Source organism: Hyaena hyaena, unplaced genomic scaffold (genome assembly GCF_003009895.1).
Source record: "Hyaena hyaena isolate Hyena2069 unplaced genomic scaffold, ASM300989v1 scaffold_8, whole genome shotgun sequence".
In the NCBI taxonomy this organism is placed as follows: Eukaryota; Metazoa; Chordata; class Mammalia; order Carnivora; family Hyaenidae; genus Hyaena; species Hyaena hyaena.
In genome coordinates, this window is record NW_024080640.1 from 2,184,526 (window position 1) to 2,203,267 (window position 18,742).

General features: G+C 56.9%; 2 protein-coding genes and 1 long non-coding RNA gene across 5 annotated transcripts in view; 2 read left to right on the forward strand and 1 right to left on the reverse strand.

Moving 5' to 3' along the window:
• The window catches only part of FLNC (filamin C), a 27,061-nt gene extending 15,563 nt beyond the window's left edge, over positions 1-11,498 (forward strand). The window contains exons 23-48 of one of the 2 annotated variants that reach the window (XM_039242669.1): positions 49-211; positions 468-628; positions 1,231-1,398; positions 1,479-1,602; positions 2,033-2,189; positions 2,269-2,458; positions 2,649-2,672; positions 2,790-3,037; positions 3,470-3,550; positions 3,869-3,968; positions 4,208-4,348; positions 4,583-4,711; positions 4,804-4,977; positions 5,574-5,735; positions 5,851-6,054; positions 6,496-6,648; positions 6,734-6,856; positions 6,980-7,222; positions 7,414-7,683; positions 7,782-7,919; positions 8,172-8,287; positions 8,875-9,007; positions 9,102-9,278; positions 9,427-9,645; positions 10,260-10,469; positions 10,576-11,498. In XM_039242669.1, coding sequence (XP_039098600.1) covers positions 49-211; positions 468-628; positions 1,231-1,398; positions 1,479-1,602; positions 2,033-2,189; positions 2,269-2,458; positions 2,649-2,672; positions 2,790-3,037; positions 3,470-3,550; positions 3,869-3,968; positions 4,208-4,348; positions 4,583-4,711; positions 4,804-4,977; positions 5,574-5,735; positions 5,851-6,054; positions 6,496-6,648; positions 6,734-6,856; positions 6,980-7,222; positions 7,414-7,683; positions 7,782-7,919; positions 8,172-8,287; positions 8,875-9,007; positions 9,102-9,278; positions 9,427-9,645; positions 10,260-10,469; positions 10,576-10,763 — 4,196 coding nt within the window. In that variant the 3' untranslated portion in view covers positions 10,764-11,498. The remainder of the gene's footprint in view (positions 1-48; positions 212-467; positions 629-1,230; positions 1,399-1,478; positions 1,603-2,032; positions 2,190-2,268; positions 2,459-2,648; positions 2,673-2,789; positions 3,038-3,469; positions 3,551-3,868; positions 3,969-4,207; positions 4,349-4,582; positions 4,712-4,803; positions 4,978-5,573; positions 5,736-5,850; positions 6,055-6,495; positions 6,649-6,733; positions 6,857-6,979; positions 7,223-7,413; positions 7,684-7,781; positions 7,920-8,171; positions 8,288-8,874; positions 9,008-9,101; positions 9,279-9,426; positions 9,646-10,259; positions 10,470-10,575) is intronic. The other variant, XM_039242678.1, reaches the window with a different exon arrangement.
• LOC120238755 lies at positions 1,005-15,627 on the reverse strand. Of its 2 annotated transcripts, XR_005530309.1 has the most exons (5): positions 15,526-15,627; positions 9,761-9,799; positions 8,214-8,320; positions 3,568-3,890; positions 1,005-1,269 (listed from the first exon to the last, which is right to left on the reverse strand). It is a non-coding gene; the product is annotated as an uncharacterized LOC120238755 (long non-coding RNA). The 2 variants fall into 2 exon arrangements; XR_005530308.1 differs by lacking the exon at positions 9,761-9,799.
• A 165-nt stretch (positions 15,628-15,792) lies between these two features.
• Positions 15,793-18,585, forward strand: ATP6V1F (ATPase H+ transporting V1 subunit F). Its single transcript, XM_039243714.1, has 2 exons — positions 15,793-16,047; positions 18,218-18,585. The coding sequence occupies exons 1-2, from the start codon at positions 15,890-15,892 to the stop codon at positions 18,417-18,419; spliced, it is 360 nt and encodes a 119-aa protein (XP_039099645.1). The 5' UTR covers positions 15,793-15,889; the 3' UTR covers positions 18,420-18,585.
• The last annotated feature ends 157 nt before the right edge of the window (positions 18,586-18,742 follow it).

The following is an 18,742-nucleotide window of genomic DNA, read 5'->3' on the forward strand; positions in this document are numbered from 1 at the left end:
CCTGGGGGCTGCGCCCACCCTGACTCCCGCCGTGTGTCTGGCTTTCAGGCATGCATCTGGTGGAGGTCCTGTATGATGAGGTAGCTGTGCCCAAGAGCCCCTTCCGAGTGGGCGTGACCGAGGGCTGCGACCCTACCCGCGTGAGGGCCTTCGGGCCGGGCCTGGAGAGTGGCTTGGTCAACAAGGCCAACCACTTCACTGTGGAGACCAGGTACCCTCTCCCTTCCCTAGTTGGGGCACGGATGCGGTAGCCACCCTGATCCGGCCATTCGCCCTCTCCCCTCCCCCCTCCAGGGTGACCTAGGAGCCGGCCTCCCCCGGTGTTTCCAGACCAGCCCCTTTAGTTTATCTCTCCTCAGCCGGGCACCTGGCAGCCTGTCCTCTGTCTTCCAAACACCTCCTTCAGAGACTCTTCCCTCTCCCTGCTCACTGTTCCTAGCAGAGCTGATAAGAGTGTTACCTTGCAGGGGAGCTGGCACCGGAGGCCTAGGCCTGGCCATCGAGGGCCCCTCGGAAGCCAAGATGTCCTGCAAGGACAACAAAGATGGTAGCTGTATTGTGGAGTACATCCCCTTCACCCCTGGAGACTACGACGTCAACATCACTTTTGGAGGGCGGCCCATCCCAGGTGTGCAGAGGGTGGGTGGGTGAGGGGGGTGCAGGGAAGGCAGCAGGGATGACGCATGGCTGCTGAGGCTGTGGCCGAGGCAGAGCAGTGGTGGCTGTTGATGGGACAACCCTTCAGTTCATTCCCACAGGCCCAGTGCTGGCGTCCGGCCTTTGCCTGGAGCGCCAGACCTCACGAGTTGGGTCACTCAGATACGGTCCAGGCTGCTCTCACCAGCAGAGAGCCTCTCTCTCTCTCTCTCATGCCTTCTTGCTCTGTCTGCAATAAACAGGGCTGAGCTGCTTGGGCAGGTCATGTCTTCCGTTAGTGAAGAGCTTGAGCATGCTGAAATTGGGCATTTTTTTCCCACTTTTCTAATTTCATGGTCCAAAGTGTATTTTAAGATAATCCATTTTTAGCACTTTATTATCGCAGGAAGGTCTTCTTCCTGTGACCCAGCACATGAGGTTTGCCTCACCTTAGTCTGCGGCCAGGTTTATTTGACCCAGTTTAAGCATTTGCACATGTTGGTTTGGCCTCTCGGGGGTATTTCAAAGGCAGGGAGGGCAGGGAAGACCTCTTCCCGGGCAGGTGGGCAGGGGTTGACGTCCTTCTCCTTGCAGGGAGCCCATTCCGGGTGCCAGTGAAGGATGTGGTGGACCCTGGGAAGGTGAAGTGCTCAGGGCCGGGGCTGGGGGCCGGTGTCAGGGCCCGGGTACCCCAGACCTTCACAGTGGACTGCAGCCAAGCCGGCCGGGCCCCACTGCAAGTGGCCGTGCTGGGCCCCACAGGTACAGAATGTCTGGGGCAGGGTGGAAGGGGGCAGGGCAGGATGCGAGGAGGCTCTGCTGACCCTGCCCCCCTTGCTCAGGTGTGGCCGAACCTGTAGAGGTGCGTGACAATGGAGATGGCACCCACACCGTCCACTACACCCCTGCCACTGATGGGCCCTACACGGTAGCCGTTAAGTATGCTGACCAGGAAGTGCCGCGCAGGTGAGAAGTGCTTTTGGGCTCCCATGCTGTGGCTGAGCTCTGGGGCACTCCTACTGGGCCCCTACCTGCAGGCCTCTGCTGGGGCCCTGGGGGTTCCCTCACCACCACCATCCTGGCCTCATCTGTTCTCAGTCTCAGCCACCCCACCTGCTCTTCCTTGGGCCAGGCTTTCCCACCACATACCTACAAAATGAGTGCCCTGGGAGAAGGCAGCCTCCTGTACCCTCTTCTTTAAACCAACCACAGCATCTTCCCCAGAATGCAGAAATTCTTAGGGTCTGTCATGGGTACCCTCGATTAGTCCCCCCAGAAAACTCAGGATGCGGTCTGTTCCTTCCTCCCCCTGCCACAGTCATCCCTCCTGTTCATGTCTGAGGTGAGTCTTCCCCTCAGACTCCCGGCCAACTGTCCATCCTTTCTGCCCCTCAAGCCCCTTCAAGATCAAGGTGCTTCCTGCCCATGATGCCAGCAAGGTGCGGGCCAGCGGCCCCGGCCTCAACGCCTCTGGCATCCCCGCCAGCCTGCCCGTGGAGTTCACCATCGATGCCCGGGATGCTGGGGAGGGTTTGCTCACCGTCCAGATCCTGGTGAGTGCGTCTGTGTGTAGCCTGCTTCCCCACTCAGGGTTTGGGCACAGGCAGGCCCTGACCTCTGCTTACCACCCAGGACCCTGAGGGAAAGCCCAAGAAAGCCAACATCCGAGACAACGGGGATGGCACATATACTGTCTCCTACCTGCCGGACATGAGTGGCCGGTACACCATCACCATCAAGTATGGTGGTGACGAGATCCCCTACTCACCCTTCCGCATCCATGCCCTGCCCACTGGGGATGCCAGCAAGTGTCTCGTCACAGGTAGGCCGCCACCCCACGTCCTCCGCCCCTGTGTACCATCAAGCACCCCTCACTGCTCTTCCAGGTCCCTAGCCCGGGTCCCAGGGGACTGCTGGTCAGAGGGCCCACCTCTCCAACCTCCCGTGCCCCCACCCCCACCCCCCGCCCCCTCCCAACGGCTACGTGGCCTCACACTCTTCTCTGTTTCCAGTGTCCATTGGAGGCCATGGCCTGGGTGAGTGCCCCTTTACTTCTCTTCTCGCTGTGGGCTGCGGTGGCAGGGGCAGCTGGGAATGGAGGGGGACTGGGCGCAGCCCCCACAGATTCTCAACCTGGCTCTGCCGGGTGGCAGGTGCCTGCTTGGGACCCCGCATCCAGATCGGGGAGGAGACCGTGATCACGGTGGATGCCAAGGCGGCAGGCAAGGGGAAGGTGACATGCACAGTGTCCACGCCGGATGGGGCAGAGCTCGACGTGGACGTGGTTGAGAACCACGATGGTACCTTTGACATCTACTATACAGCGCCCGAGCCGGGCAAGTATGTCATCACCATCCGCTTTGGAGGCGAGCACATCCCCAACAGCCCCTTCCACGTGCTGGTAAGCTCCAAGGCCCTGGACAGCGGCTGGGGAGATGGGCCCTCTTAGCAGCAGAAAGGAATCCCAGAACCTGTCCTCACATCTGATGGACTCTGGGGCCAGAGTGTTCGAGTCAAGCCTTTGGCTTCCCACAGCCTCCCAACTTGGGAGTTGAGCACAGCCCCTGTTTTCTGGCCCCTCCGGTGCTCAGTCGGCTCTCCCTGGAGGAATTTGCCAAGTTCTCTGATCCTCAGGCCCCCTGTCCCTATACATTCCCCCCACGGTGGCCGTGCAGGACGATGAAGCCCTCTAGAGGGTAAAGCACCGAGATTATCCATCCGGCCTCAAGGACAGCCCAAGATTTCAGCCTCGGAGTCAGCTCTCACTCCCCCAAGCTGGCGTGAACTGGCCTACCGGGTAACGAGCCGTGCTCTCCCATGCCTTGTCTCCCAGGCGTGCGACCCCATGCCCCACGTGGAGGAGCCTCCCGACGTGCTGCAGCCACACCGGCCCGGCCCCTACCCCACACACTGGGTACTGCCGCCACCCACCTGGGGGATACCTCACCCTCCTCCTCCTCCTGCTCCTTCATTTCTTCCTTCTGATCCTGGTGGCCAAGGGCTGGGGCACGGTCTGGGAGCCATCTTGGGGAGCAGGCGGGAGCCAGGCTGGGCAGACGGATCCCCGAGCTGAGCACGGCACCTCTTCTGCAGCTGACACACCTCTCCTGCCGTTCTGGTTTCACCGTTAACCATCTTGTTCTTTCCGCACTTTCTCTGACTTCAGTTGGGACTCAGGCCAAGCTCCCTAGGCCTTCCCCAGCCCATGACTGTTCCTCTCCCCTTGCCCCAGGCCACAGAGGAGCCAGTGGTGCCTGTAGAGCCAATGGAGTCCATGCTGAGGCCCTTCAACCTGGTCATCCCCTTCACTGTGCAGAAAGGGGAACTCACAGGTACTGTCCTGGGGCCCCGAGGCAGGAGGGCTCGGAGGGGGCACTTCTTCCAGGCCCAGAGCGGGAAGGTGAACTACCCAAGGTTAGGGCAGAGCTGCAATTCAGACTCAAGCCTTCTGTGGCCCTGTTCAGGCTTCCTCTCACTGCTCCAGGCTGTCTCCTGGTGCCTGGGACAGCAGGGACAGGGTGGGCTGGGGTAGGATGAACAGGGTCGCCTACATGACTGTGCTCCCTGGCAGGGGAGGTACGGATGCCCTCTGGGAAAACGGCCCGGCCCAACATCACTGACAATAAGGATGGAACCATCACGGTGAGGTATGCGCCCACCGAGAAAGGCCTGCACCAGATGGGGGTCAAGTATGACGGCAACCACATCCCTGGTAAGTGGGGCCAGGCTGGGAGGAACCCACACTGACTTCATTCTTGCCTGCCTTCTTTCAACAAATGCTCACTGAGCGCCTGCTGTGTGCAGACACCACGCCGGGCCCTGGGGAGGCTGTATCTTGGTGGGAGGCAGACACGAAAGCTGCAGGAAGGCACTTGGGGGCCATGGTGGGGCTCAGGCAGCTCCCATCCTCACTACTGACCCAGTCCCCTTTCTCGGTCTCCCTCAGGAAGCCCCCTACAGTTCTACGTGGATGCCATCAATAGCCGCCACGTGAGTGCCTACGGGCCAGGCCTGAGCCACGGCATGGTCAATAAGCCGGCCACCTTCACCATTGTCACCAAGGATGCAGGCGAAGGTGAGGGGAGCGCTAGGCAGAGGGCTGGGGGAGGGGGCCAGGCACAGGGATGAGGGCGGGACCTCTGATCTCAGCCCCACCCCCCCCTACAGGGGGCCTGTCCCTGGCTGTGGAGGGCCCATCCAAGGCAGAGATCACCTGCAAGGACAACAAGGATGGCACCTGCACCGTGTCCTACCTCCCCACGGCCCCTGGGGACTACAGCATCATCGTGCGCTTTGATGACAAGCACATCCCAGGGAGCCCCTTCACGGCCAAGATCACAGGTGGGGTGGAAGGAGGCACACGGGCCCCAGCACACGATGGATGTGCAAGACCAGCGTGTTCAAGTAACCCAGGGTGTTAGGGTAGGGGACCCTCTGGGTGGAAGAGGGCATTTTTGGGCAAGTATCAAGAACATTCCATTCCCTAGAGCAGGTGAGAAATACCCAAGCACCACTCAGGCTTTGAAATACATCATTTCACTTAGGCTTTGGAGTAACTCTTGTGAAGTTAGTGTACTGATAAACCTCTTTGATACACTGGTTGGCCCAGAGAGGCTAAGCAACTTGATCAGAGCCACAAAGCAAGCAAGGGGTCTGTGCCGACTGGTCTAGTGTTTTGGTTCCATGAAACCATGTGACTTGTGATTAAAACACACAGCTTAGGGATTTTTTCTATTCGGGCTGGAGGCACCCTCAAGGCAGCTGGGGGAGTGGGCGCATCTATAATCTTTGGCAGCTAACACGTGAATGAAGACCGTGCTCTCTTGGGGGCTTCTCTGCCCTTTGAGGGGGGAGGTCCTGCTAGGAGGTCTCCTGCGCCCCATGAGAACATGCTACCTGGAATCTTAACCACCTGACATGTCAAACCCCCCCACCAGGTGACGACTCGATGAGGACCTCACAGCTAAACGTGGGCACCTCCACGGATGTGTCATTGAAGATCACAGAGAGTGACCTGAGCCTGCTGACCGCCAGCATCCGCGCCCCCTCAGGCAATGAGGAGCCCTGCCTATTGAAGCGCCTGCCCAACAGGCACATCGGTGAGCCTGGGGCCCTGGGGAGGGACCTCAGGGGAGGAAAGACCTGAAAGGGGCTGGGAAGGGGTGCTCCGCCAGGCCTAGGGCACCCTGCCTGAGCCCCCACCCCTTTCCACAGGCATCTCCTTCACCCCGAAGGAGGTTGGGGAGCATGTGGTAAGCGTGCGCAAGAGTGGCAAGCATGTCACCAACAGCCCCTTCAAGATCCTGGTGGGGCCATCTGAGATCGGAGATGCCAGCAAGGTGCGGGTCTGGGGCAAGGGCCTGTCCGAGGGACATACCTTCCAGGTGGCAGAGTTCATCGTGGACACTCGCAACGCAGGTGCTTCTTGCCCCAGAAACCTCTTGTTTTGGCTGGTGCTTCTGATAAGGACTTGAACTTTCCTGCCCAGCACCCCCTTAGCCATTGCCTCCTTCCTGAACTTCCTGGCCCAGTCTCTGTTGGGATTCACATTCTGGGGTCCATTTGGGGGAAAGTCTATGTTCCAGGTCATGCCTCTCAAATGTTAAGAGAAAGTTCAGCTCTCCTAAGTTTCTGAGTCTCCCTCATTCACTGGAACCTAAGAGTCCTGCCTGAGGGAATTTTCCATACTGCCCATCCCTGGCTGGCTGGTTCAGGGCATGCTTACCCCTCCTCCGGCAGAGCCAGCTTCCATGAGCGGTTATGTGTGCTGGGTGCCTGGTCCAGACAGAGCCTGTAGGGGCGGGAGGGGAGGGCAGGGTGGCAGGGCCTGAGGGACATGAGTCCTTTGTTTCCGGCCAGGTTATGGGGGCCTGGGGCTGAGTATTGAAGGCCCTAGCAAGGTGGACATCAACTGTGAGGACATGGAAGATGGCACATGCAAAGTCACCTACTGCCCCACTGAGCCTGGCACCTATATCATCAACATCAAATTTGCTGACAAGCACGTGCCTGGTAAGCTTTGGGCCACAGCTGGGCAGAGAGAGGCTGGGAGGCCAGTGGTCTGAGCCATCTGCTCCCCTCGCCTCTCCCCCTCCAGGAAGCCCATTCACTGTGAAGGTTACCGGCGAGGGTCGCATGAAGGAAAGCATCACACGGCGCAGACAGGCACCTTCCATTGCCACCATCGGCAGCACCTGTGACCTCAACCTCAAGATCCCAGGTGTGAGCCGGGAGGAGCCTGGAAGGGCACTGGGGGTGGGGGAGAGGGTGGGGGGGGCCCAGAGCCTACCTCCACGGGGCTCTGTCCTGCCGGCGCCCTCACCTCCACTGCTGTGTCCCACAGGGAACTGGTTCCAAATGGTGTCTGCCCAGGAGCGCCTGACGCGCACCTTCACACGCAGCAGCCACACATACACCCGCACAGAGCGCACCGAGATCAGCAAGACGCGGGGTGGAGAGACCAAGCGTGAGGTGCGGGTGGAGGAGTCCACCCAGGTTGGCGGGGACCCCTTCCCCGCGGTCTTCGGGGACTTCCTGGGCCGGGAGCGCATGGGCTCCTTTGGCGGCATCACCCGGCAGCAGGAGGGTAAGCAGGGTCATGCTGGGCCAGGGTCCTCACAGGGAGGCTGGGCCTCTGTCCCCTGGGACAGGCTGGGGAGGGCATGGGCAACTGGCCAGGGTGTTCTGGGTAGAGAAGGGGGTCTGAGGGAGGGAGGGAGGCAAGGTCCAGGCTGGGAGCAGCCCCAGTGTCACCCTGACCATCCCCACCTCCTGCAGGTGAGGCCAGTTCCCAGGACATGACTGCACAGGTGACCAGCCCATCGGGCAAGATGGAAGCTGCAGAGATTGTGGAGGGAGAAGACAGTGCCTACAGTGTGCGTTTTGTGCCCCAGGAGATGGGGCCCCATACAGTCACTGTCAAGTACCGTGGCCAGCACGTGCCTGGCAGTCCCTTTCAGTTCACTGTGGGGCCACTGGGTGAAGGTGGTGCCCACAAAGTGCGGGCCGGAGGCACAGGACTGGAGCGAGGGGTGGCTGGCGTGCCAGGTGAGGGACAGTGTCCAGGAGAGGGGGTGGGGGTAGGGCAGTGGCAGGATGGGCAATCGTGCTAAAGGACTGCCTCTGCCCTGCTTCCCTGTCCCCAGCTGAATTCAGCATTTGGACCCGAGAAGCGGGTGCTGGAGGCCTGTCTATTGCTGTGGAGGGTCCCAGCAAGGCGGAGATTGCATTTGAGGACCGAAAAGATGGCTCCTGTGGGGTCTCCTATGTTGTCCAGGAACCAGGTGGGTGTCCAGGATGGAGGTGGGGGCTGGGCTTGCCTGACCTTCCAGACTGGGTTTCTGCTCACTGACCAGAGCAGAGAGATGGCTGCAGAACTGCCCCTGCTCTTTCTTTACCCCATCTCCCTCCACCCCACACCCCTGGGAGTGTGCACGGAGCACTCTAGACCCTGAGTCCTGACCCAAGGAGCCTGTCCTGAGAGGCGGTGGGTGGCGTGATCCAGGGGCCTGTGCTGACCACCCTTCTCTCCCCAGGTGACTATGAGGTCTCCATCAAGTTCAATGATGAACACATACCAGACAGTCCCTTTGTGGTGCCTGTGGCCTCCCTCTCAGATGACGCTCGCCGCCTCACCGTCACCAGCCTCCAGGTATGTGCCACGGAATGGAGCCCCTCTGCCATCCTGAGAGAGAGGTAGGAGGTGAAGGCAGGTCCACGTGTCTAGGGGCTTAGCAGTGACCTTGGAAGGGACAGTCAGGCAGATGTCTCTCCCTCTTTCCCAGTATCTGTACAGCAAGGGGGCGCCATGCCTCACCCCAGGATCATCTTCCCACACTCCCACCTCCAATTGTCCATCTTGTGCTTCTTCAAGTCCTCTTCAGTGACTCACCTCCTCCAGGGAGCCTCCCTAGGCCAGTCTAGGCCACATCCTTCCTCCTCTGGGCCTCTGGACACTGACTTGCTTTATGGTGTTTGAGTCTTACCTCCTTAGCCAGGACAGGGCATATCATCTCATCCCCCTCATCCCCCCTCATCCCCCACTGTGCCCAGCACAACCAAGTGAGCCCGCCTCCTAGCAGATGCCAAGGCCAGAGGCCCAGCCCCCACCTCCTCCTCCCATGGCCTTATAGAGAGCTTCCCTGAGCTAGGCCAGCCTGGGGCTGGGGTCAGTCAGGCGGCAGAGAGCAGTGTTCCAGACCCTCCCAGGAGTCTGAGCACCCTCTGTGGCCTCTGCAGGAGACGGGGCTCAAGGTGAACCAGCCGGCGTCCTTTGCGGTGCAGCTGAATGGTGCTCGGGGCGTGATCGATGCGAGGGTGCACACGCCCTCGGGTGCAGTGGAGGAGTGCTACGTCTCTGAGCTGGACAGCGGTGAGCTGGCCCTGGCCTTGCCCACCCATACCAGGCCCTTCTGGGATGGGGAGGGGAAGGACAAAGGCTCACTCACCAACCCTCTGCCCCACAGACAAGCATACCATCCGCTTCATCCCCCATGAGAACGGTGTCCACTCTATTGATGTCAAGTTCAACGGTGCCCACATCCCTGGCAGTCCCTTCAAGATCCGCGTTGGGGAACAGAGCCAGGCTGGGGACCCAGGCTTGGTGTCAGCTTATGGTCCTGGACTTGAGGGAGGCACCACCGGTGAGTGCCTGGGGCGAGGGACGAGGGTCAGACCCGGGCACTCAGCCTCTGGTCCTATACTGTCCTGTCCCAGAGGGCCGAGTCCTTGCAGAGGTCTGCTCTGGGAGTGTGGGGCCTAACCTACAGCCTTGCTACCTCTGGCCCCTAGGCGTGCCATCAGAGTTCATTGTCAACACCCTGAACGCGGGCTCAGGGGCCTTGTCTGTCACCATTGACGGCCCCTCCAAGGTGCAGCTAGACTGTCGGGAGTGTCCTGAGGGCCATGTGGTCACTTATACTCCCATGGCTCCTGGCAACTACCTCATCGCCATCAAGTATGGTGGCCCCCAGCACATCGTGGGCAGCCCCTTCAAGGCCAAAGTCACAGGTGAGTGCACTGGGCAGGGGCCATCCCTCCAGCCCAGCCTGCAGCCCAGCCTGGATGACTCCAGAGGCCATTCACACTCAGTCATAGTCCGACCTAAAATCCACAGACAACTTACCAGGAATACAGTGGGCCTGGCCTTCCACAGCATGCCATCCTGTGGAGCCACAGAGAATCATTTTTGAAAATCACATCCTTCTCTTCACTGTTGTCTGTCACTTGATTACTTTCCCCCAGCAATGGCTCCCAAGCTTTAGCTTAACTTTCTGCCCACACCCACCCCTACCCCTGCCGGTTTCATATGTTTCTGGCTTTCTAGAACACAGAGCTCAGGAAACATTTAGCAAGCTTTCCTTTTGGAAGCAGTGTGAAGGATTAGTGGATATATGTTCCTTTTTAAAGCAAGACTCTTACCCTGGGACTTGAGTTCCCACCTCATGCTGGAGCCAGCAGAGGCCCAGGGGCTTGGGGTGAGCGGGAGCTGGTGTGCACAGCCAGGCACTCTAGGAATGCTGGCTGCTGCCAAGGGGAAGGGATGCGGCCCATGGGCTGCTGGTGCTGGTCCCTGGGCAGCAGACCTCTGACCCTGCTCGTGTTTATCCCACGCTGTCCCTCAGGTCCCCGGCTGTCTGGAGGCCACAGCCTTCATGAAACATCCACGGTTCTGGTAGAAACCGTGACCAAATCCTCCTCCAGCCGTGGCTCCAGCTATAGCTCCATCCCCAAGTTCTCCTCGGATGCCAGCAAGGTGGTGACACGGGGCCCTGGGCTGTCCCAGGCCTTTGTGGGCCAGAAGAACTCCTTCACCGTGGACTGCAGCAAAGCAGGCATGCTGAGGGAGGAGAGGGTGGTTTCCTGGGGGTGGGGAGGTGGGGGGCACCACAGGGCTGTGGGTCCCTGGTGTGAGCCTGCCCCTTCTGTCTCCCCCTCCAGGCACCAACATGATGATGGTGGGCGTGCATGGGCCCAAGACCCCCTGTGAGGAGGTGTACGTGAAGCACATGGGGAACCGGGTGTACAACGTCACCTACACCGTCAAGGAGAAAGGGGACTACATCCTCATTGTCAAGTGGGGTGATGAAAGTGTTCCCGGAAGCCCCTTCAAAGTCAACGTGCCCTGAATCCCTGAAGTGCCTCCCCCAGCCTCAGCCCCCACCTCCGGCCAATGCACTCTCACACACACACGTACCACACCTAGATGCACACGCACACAATCAGATCCCACAAACACCTGCCCTGGGGTGTGAAATGAAGGCCTAGCCTCCCCCCCGCCGCCATGACCCCAGGGGTTGGAGGGCTTTTTCTGTCTCAGGGCAGTGTTCCTCCCGTGAATGTGACACGAGGGTGGGCTGGGGGAGGGTCGAGGCCGGTGGGGAAGCATGTGTTTGGGGGTGTCTGCACGTGTGAGAGAGGTCACCCTCAAACCGCACTGCCGGCCAGACCACCTTACTGCTAAGGACTGTGTGTGGCCCCTCTGGTGGCCATGACCCCAGAGTGTTAAGGACTTGCAAAGAAAGCACAATCGGAGGAGAAAACAGACCCAGGACCAGCAGCAGCGCTGGCGCGTGGCCTGGCCCAGAGCGGTTCACATCGGCCTCAGCCAGGCTTCCTGGAGGACTGCTTTCTTTCTCTCTCTCTCTTCCTCTTTTTTTTTTTTTTTACGGTTGCACAGCTCTGCCCCATGGGGGGGCCTTTTTTACACACTGCGAGGCCCAGCTTTCTGGGGGGACTTTTGCACATGTCATGCGGCTCTGCTGAGAGTCGTGTAAGTGGAAAACTCCAAATAAAGTGTGGCCTGTCGCAGAGGCTTGGCTGTTCTCGTGCTCTCTGTGGGAGGCCATCATGTATTTGGTGAGGTCAGGGATCTCGGTGAAATACCTGAAAGAACCAAGGATTGGTCCTCAGACTCCTAGGGAGCCGGGGGTGGGAGGGGGAGGTGAATGGACACTGTGTTCTGGAACACTGCCCTATGACTGCTGGGAGGCCAGCTCCCCTTGAGCCTGACCTCAAAGACTTTTCAACAAATTAGGTCCTTAAAACGGCACAGACTCAAACAGGAATGTTCCTCACCCAGCAGACAGGCAGAACCCCATGCAAACCCAGGAAACTTCAATCTGGCTAAGTCCAGGGTCAGGTCTGGACCTGCTCTGGCCGCACCAGCAGTTCTGACCTTGCTCAGAGCCCCAACCGAAACCAGCCTCCTAACTCGTCACCCTAGCCCAATCTCTTTCCTTAGCCTTCCTGGCCCACAAACCTCTGAACTCGTCTCCGAGGCCCACAGCCTCTTCAATTAGCTTCCCTGGCCCCTGGCCTCTTAGCTAGTCTCCCTGGCCCACCTGCTTGTGTGTTCTCCCTTACCTGCAAACCTCTGAACTAGTCTCCCGGCCCTCCAGCCACTGACAAGTCCTGAGGCCACTGACTCTTCCCTTAGCCTCTCTGACCCGCCAGCCTCCTCTCATGGCCTCCCCAGCCACCAGCTTCTTATCAAGTCTCCCAGGCCCATAGCCCCTTCCCTTAGCCTCCCTAGTTCACGAGCCTCCTCCCTTAGCCTCCCTGGCCCACCAGCCTCTCAGTCTCCCTAACTGCCAGTCCCTTAACAAGTCCCTTACTTGTAACTAGCCTCCCTAGCCCATGAGCCTCTTCCCCTGGCCTCCCCAGACTACTTCTCTTAGCCTCCCTTGTCCATAAGCCTATTCACTAATCTGCTTCATCTGCATGTCTCTTAACTAGTCTCCCTGACCCATTGGCCTATTAACCAGTCTCCATGGCCCACTGGCCTCTTCCCTAGTCCCTATCCTATCAGCTTTTAAGCTCGACTTTTTGGCCCATCAACATCTAAACTAGTCTCTCTAGCCCACCAGCCTCTTCCCTTACCCACCAAGCTCTTCCCTTGGCCTCCTTGGCTACCAACCTCTGAGCTAGCCTTCTGGGCTCCACAGCCTCTTCCCTTAGACTCTCCGGCCTGCCAGCCTCTAAGCTTCCCTGATTCCTTGGCCTCTGAACTGGGCCCCTAGGCCCACCAGATTCTTAACTAGTCTCCACAGCCAACCAATCTGTTCATTTGCCCTCCTTGGCCTGTCAGCCTCTTAACTAGTCTCCCTGTTCCACCAGTGCTTAACTAGTTTCCCTGGCCCATCAGCCTTTTACTAGCCTCCCTGGCTGACCAGTCACTTCACTTAGCCTCCCTGGTCACCAACCTGTGTACTAGTCTTCCTGGCCCTACAGCCTGGTCACTTAGCCTCCCTGGCCCACTAGCCACTTAACTAGTCTCACTGGGCTGCCAGCCCCTCGCCTTAGCCATCCCGGGCCCACCCTTTACACTGAAGCCTGAGAGGCTCACATTACAGGAACTTGCGTCTCTCTGGCTTGAAGCCCCTCCACAGCTCTCGCCTGTCCCAGGCCAACATCTACTCTTCTAACAAGGCTTCTTAGGCCTCCAGGTTCAAACACCAGCTTCCCCTACCTGTTCATGCAAGGAATCCTGAGTCCTCCGCGTGCTCTCTCCCCACCACGCCCTCCACTCCAAACCCTCACAGCTTCTAGCTTCCGGGGGACCCATGTGGGAGTTTGGGCCACTGTCCAGAAACACCCTTGCCTCTCCACTCTCCTCATCTTCCTGGTCCCCTCCCCACCCCTCCTGGATCTGCCCCACCAGCTCCCGAACTGGGATGTCTGAGGGTACATCTATGCCTGTGTTATTACACAGATCTGTGACCTTGCATCTACAGACTCTCCTCCCCACGAGCCTGAGTTCCCTGACCCTGGAAGGCCTAATACAGGCAGGTGTGACAAATGAGTAACTCAGTAGCCAGCGCAGGGCAAAGAAGCATTTCACTCAATTGATCTCCCACCTCTAGACCTGTCCCGGACATTTCAGCACATAGTGGTGGGCCAGCCAGAGAAGACCCAACACATATGGCCCAGCTCTGAACCACCTTCCTCACCTCCTTACTCAGTAGCCTATCTCCCTCCTCGATCCTTATCAAGTTTCTTCTTTCCTTTCCCCCTCCTTGCTCTGAATCCTGCCCTCTTAAGATTCCTCCAGAGCCTCTTTATTTTTTTAAAGTTTATTTATTTATTTTGAGAAAGACAGAGAGAGAGTGCACACATGCAGGAGGGGAGGAGGTGGGGTGTGTGTGTGGGAAGAATCCTAAGCTCCTAAGCAGACTCTACACAGCCAGTGCAGAGCATGATGCAGGGTTCGAACCCACGAACCGCTAGACTATGCCCGAGCTGAAATCAACAATCAGACACTGAACTGACTGAGCCACCCAGGCGCCCACCAAGACCTTCTTTATTGTGTGTTTGACCTCCTCTCCATATTTTTCACCCTCCCCTCCATCCTACAGGGAGCCCCTTGAGAACAGAAATCATATTTTATCAATCTTGCGTCCTCAGCCTCCTCATGGCCGCATTTGATAAACGCTGTTTGAATGAATGAGTGTTTGATGAATGTATCTAGCTCCTTAACTTTACCGGTTAAAACCACTGAAGGCAGGGTCCATTCTCTTAAGTACCCAACCATTTGTGACCGTTCTGTGCCAGGCACTAACCCGGGTGCTTCTACGCACATCCTTCCTCATTCTCTGCCCTCCCTCCCCACTCACCCCAGATGTGAGCACTTCCCTGGATGGCCTGCTGGCCTCCTTCTCAGCATCAGCTGCCTTCCACCTGTGTGTCTATAGGCGTCCAGCTGCTCTTCCCCAGTACGGCCCTGGGCGCCAAGCATTTATGGGCTCTATCTCACTTAAGCTTAACAGCCCTATCAGATGGGCATACTTTATTTGAAGAACTCAAGGTCTTGAGAATTTTGGTGATAAATCCAAAAATCATGCCTCTAAGTAGCAGGGCTAAGATTCAAACCAGGTGTGCCCAAATCCCAAGCCAATCATACAAATAACCACTAGACGAGACCATCTGGAGCTTCCAAGCCCTCTAAATTCACAAGCCACAGGCTGAACACCAGGATGCCTGTTTGTTAAAATGGAGGAGGAAATGGGGCGCCCGGGTGGCTTAGTCGGTTAGGCGTCCGACTTTCGCTCAGGTCTTGATCTCGCGGTTCGTGGGTTCGGGCGCCGCGTCGGGCTCTGTGCTGACTGCCAGCTCAGAGCCTGGAGCCTGTTTCAGTCTGTTACTCCCTCTCTCTCTGACCCTCCCCTGCTCATGCTGTCTCTCTCTCTCTCCTAGAAGTAAATAAAACATTAAAAAAAAAAAAATGGAGGAGGAAAGCTGGACCTTTCCTTTTCAGTCTGTATTCCATCCAGAGCTCACTCTCTCTGGAAAGTTACTGCTACCCGCCCAGTTGCAATGGCCAGAAACCTGAGAGTCACCTGGATCTCTCTCTCTCACTCCCCAAACACATCCAGTCTGAAAACCAGTTTTGTCCATTCTGTCTCTAAATAAGTATCTCTTGACTCCATCTCCTTCTCCACCGCTCCACATATCTCTTACCACAGTGGTATGCACACAGCCCCGGGACAGCACAAGCTCTAGAACTCATACCTCATGACATCATTTTCCAGTCGCTTCAGGATAGTTTGTCCTCAGGATAACTTCCAGATTCTTTAACTCTTTTTTAGGGCACTTACGCTCTCTAGTCACTAAACCTTTGCATATGCTGTTCCTCTTTCCTAGAACACTCTCTTGTCCTTATTTCTCTCCCCTGAATCCTTCTGGCGACCCTCTTTGAGCACTCTTCCCCCATCGCTCTATGGTCAGTTACCCCTACAGTGGATGCTTCATGTCCTTCTCACATTTTAGCAATTAACAAACCGCTTTGTAATTGCCTGTTCACTAGTCAGTGTCCCCATTAACTTGTTCAATCTTTTATTTACGAAACAAATACGTACTAGTTGTTAACCATGTGCCATAGTTAATACTTACACACACGATACAGGCTCGGACCTTACCCTTGAGAACAGAACCTACATCTTTTCTTCCGAGGTCTCAGGGTCTGACAGCGCTGGGTTTAACTGGTTTATTGAACAAGCGATGGAACGCGCCAGCGTGAGTCCGTGGTGCCGCACGCACTTCTGGGAATCGTAGTCCCCAGGTTCGGGGCCTCGCTTTACAGCGCAGGCGTATTCAGATTGAGGCCGTGTTACTAATAATGCGCATGTCTCGGGAGGAGACGTGCTGAACCGCGCATGTCTAAAGGGTGGAGGTGCGGTCATAAAGGCCGTGCGCTGCGGAGGTGGGGCTTCGGGGACTTGAGGTTGTCGCCGCTGAGCCCTACCTGTCTTCGAGAATGGCTGGTAGGGGGAAGCTAATTGCGGTGATCGGAGACGAGGACACAGTTACTGGCTTCCTCCTGGGCGGCATAGGGGAGCTTAACAAGAACCGCCACCCTAATTTCCTGGTGGTGGAGAAGGATACAACCATCAATGAGATCGAAGACACTTTCCGGTACGGTAGCCCTCGAGGCCCGAATGGGTCCCTCTGCTTTGGGTCGGAGCGTGGGGAATAGGCGGTGGTAGCGCGGAGACCCAGCCTTCGGGGTCTGAGAGGGGCTTCCAGACCCTGACCTCGAGGATCAAGGAAGTCTGCCCCGCCGCCCTTCCGGAGGAGGCCTCTGTGCCCCAAGTTCTCTTTTGGGGTACCGGGGGACCCGGACTGTGTCAGATCCACGAGCTCATCCGTCATATGACTGTGTGTCAGGAAAGAAGGGGAACGGAGCTCGTGACGGGCACCGCCCCTCGGCCCATCCGGCCCCTGGGACCTGTCTCAGCCCCGCCCCCGTTCACCCATAGAGCTGGCTGCCAGCATTGCTAGCTCTCAGCTCTTTGGGGAGCTGACCCCTAAGGGAACCACACACTGAGCGAACACCTAGGCGGTGGGTCGGGCTTTCTCGTATATTCATGTCCCTTAGAGGCTCACAATCATCCTTTAAGGTAGGGGTTATTATCCCCACTTACAAGTGGGAAAACTAGAGCTCACAGAGGTTAAGGCACATACCAAAGTTACACCACTTGGGAGAGAGGGAGTGGGGATTTGAACCCAGGCCCAACTCTCTTAAGCCAGGTCCAACTCTTCAGTCTTGGAATTTCCCATTGTCCTGAGCATAACCGGCAGAATATTAGGACTGTATCCTACTTTGTGCTAAGACCTTGCCCTCCCCCCTTTTTTAACCAAAAAGGAAGAAAAACTTTATTTGCATATGACAAGTACAGAGAATATAATTAAGATTCTTTTAAAAAAGCCACCAGAATAAGTGCATTTAGCAAAAAGACCTCGCGTTTGAAGTCCTCATTTCCTGTCCTGGGTCAAGAGTGATAGCTTCATAGTGTGGATGCAGGCATGTCCCTTAACTCAGGAGTTGCCCTGGTGACTTGAAATGAGGATGCCAGCCCCCTGTGTCTTCTCACCCCTTCTCTAAGGCCCCTGGTGCCAAGTCTCAGTAACAAACCACTCTCACCTGTTTTCCCCTAAACAGTCCAGCCATGAGCTGCTGGCTGAGACTAGTTCCTGCTGCCTAGGGATGATAGGCCTGAACTGGCCTGATCGCTAAGCATTCTGGTAAAGTGACCCAAGTTGTCATGGGAGAAGGACAGATTTTACTCCAGGACCATTCCATGTTTCCATCCAAAGAGACCCAGAGATCGTCAAGTCTAACCGGCCCTAGCGCCTGGCACAGAGCAGGTGCTCAGTAAAAATAATTTTATATATAGATGTATGGGTTTTTTTAATGTTTGTTTATTTCGAGAGAGAGGGAGCATGTGCCAGTGTGTGAGCAGGGGAGAGGAGGAGAGAGAGAGAGAGAGAGAGAATCCGAAGCAGGCCCTGCACTGTCAGCGCAGAGCACAACGCAGGGCTCCATCCCACAAACCGTGAGATCATGACTTGAACTGAAACCGAGAATCAGATGCTTAACCAACTGAGCTACCCAGGCGCCCCAATAGTTTTTAATATATTAAATAATGCCTGGGTGACTACAAGAAAGGAAGATCCTAGTGCTAGGTCCTTTCTGTGGGGGAAGTATGGTTTTCCTCTTTGTGTGTTGTATTGGCTCATGTATTTGGCCCATGCCAAACTTCAGTATAGACCTTGAGGCCTTTAGTGGTCTCTTCAGCCCCTTTAGAGAAATTGTTTTCCTTTGAAAAGTTAAGGTATTCATGGGGTTTGCAAATTAATATTTCAAAGTTATACATATTGAGAAGTCTCACTCCCACCCGTCTTTTTCCACTTCATTACCTCCCTCCTCCACCCCTGAAAGCACTTAATTCCTTACTTATCTTTCTGCTTTTTCTTTATGCACATACAAGGGGCAGACATATATATTCTTATTCTCTCTCTTTTTCACGTAAGCGCAGCGAGCAGATCACATCAGCATGTGCCCTGATCTTGAGCACCAGCTCACTTGGGAGCCTTCCAAGCAGGGGAGGTGGAAGCCAACCCTGACAGCCAGGGCCCTTAGACTCTGAGTGAAGTTGGTTCTGGTTAGAATGGAGAGAGCTCAGTCTAGCAGCCTTTGCCCTTGCCCTCTGCACGCGCCGGGTCAAGCACATTTGCCTCCGCAGCCCAGCCTCACCTCCTTGGAGCGGGCTGCCCTGGACTCCCTTCTCATTTCTCCCAACAGGCAGTTTCTAAACCGGGATGACATCGGCATTATTCTCATCAACCAGTATATCGCAGAGATGGTGCGGCACGCGCTCGATGCCCACCAGCGCTCCATCCCGGCTGTTCTGGAGATCCCGTCCAAGGAGCACCCCTACGATGCCGCCAAGGACTCGATCCTGCGCCGGGCCAGGGGCATGTTCACGGCCGAAGACCTGCGCTAGGGCCTTCTCACAGCCAGGCAGCATCTCCCCCAGCTTGCCCTCGGTCCTCTAAGTTTTGAGCCTCTGATTTCCAAGTCCCTGTCCCTTCCCACTGCATTGAGAGGCCAGGTGAGGTGCTTCTGGGTTGCTGGGGACTCTGCCATTAAAGTCAAGGCTGGTTAGGGAACAGGAAGCCTGAGTGTCTTCTCTCCACTACCTCTTCCCTGTGCTGTCACTCGGTGTCACTGTTGATGTTAAATTAAAGTAATGTTATTGCTTCGCTCTAAGCTGAGGCTGGGTGCTAGACAGGACACGCGTGGGACAAGGCTGTCGGGGAGATTCGA

What these genes read in the sequence shown, in the direction of transcription:
- ATP6V1F (XM_039243714.1), top strand. Translation starts at nt 15,890, where the DNA reads ATGGCTGGTAGGGGGAAGCTAATTGCGGTGATCGGAGACGAGGACACA. An exon ending in GAGATCGAAGACACTTTCCG is followed by an intron (nt 16,048 to 18,217) that starts GTACGGTAGCCC and finishes TTCTCCCAACAG; the next exon opens with GCAGTTTCTAAACCGGGATG.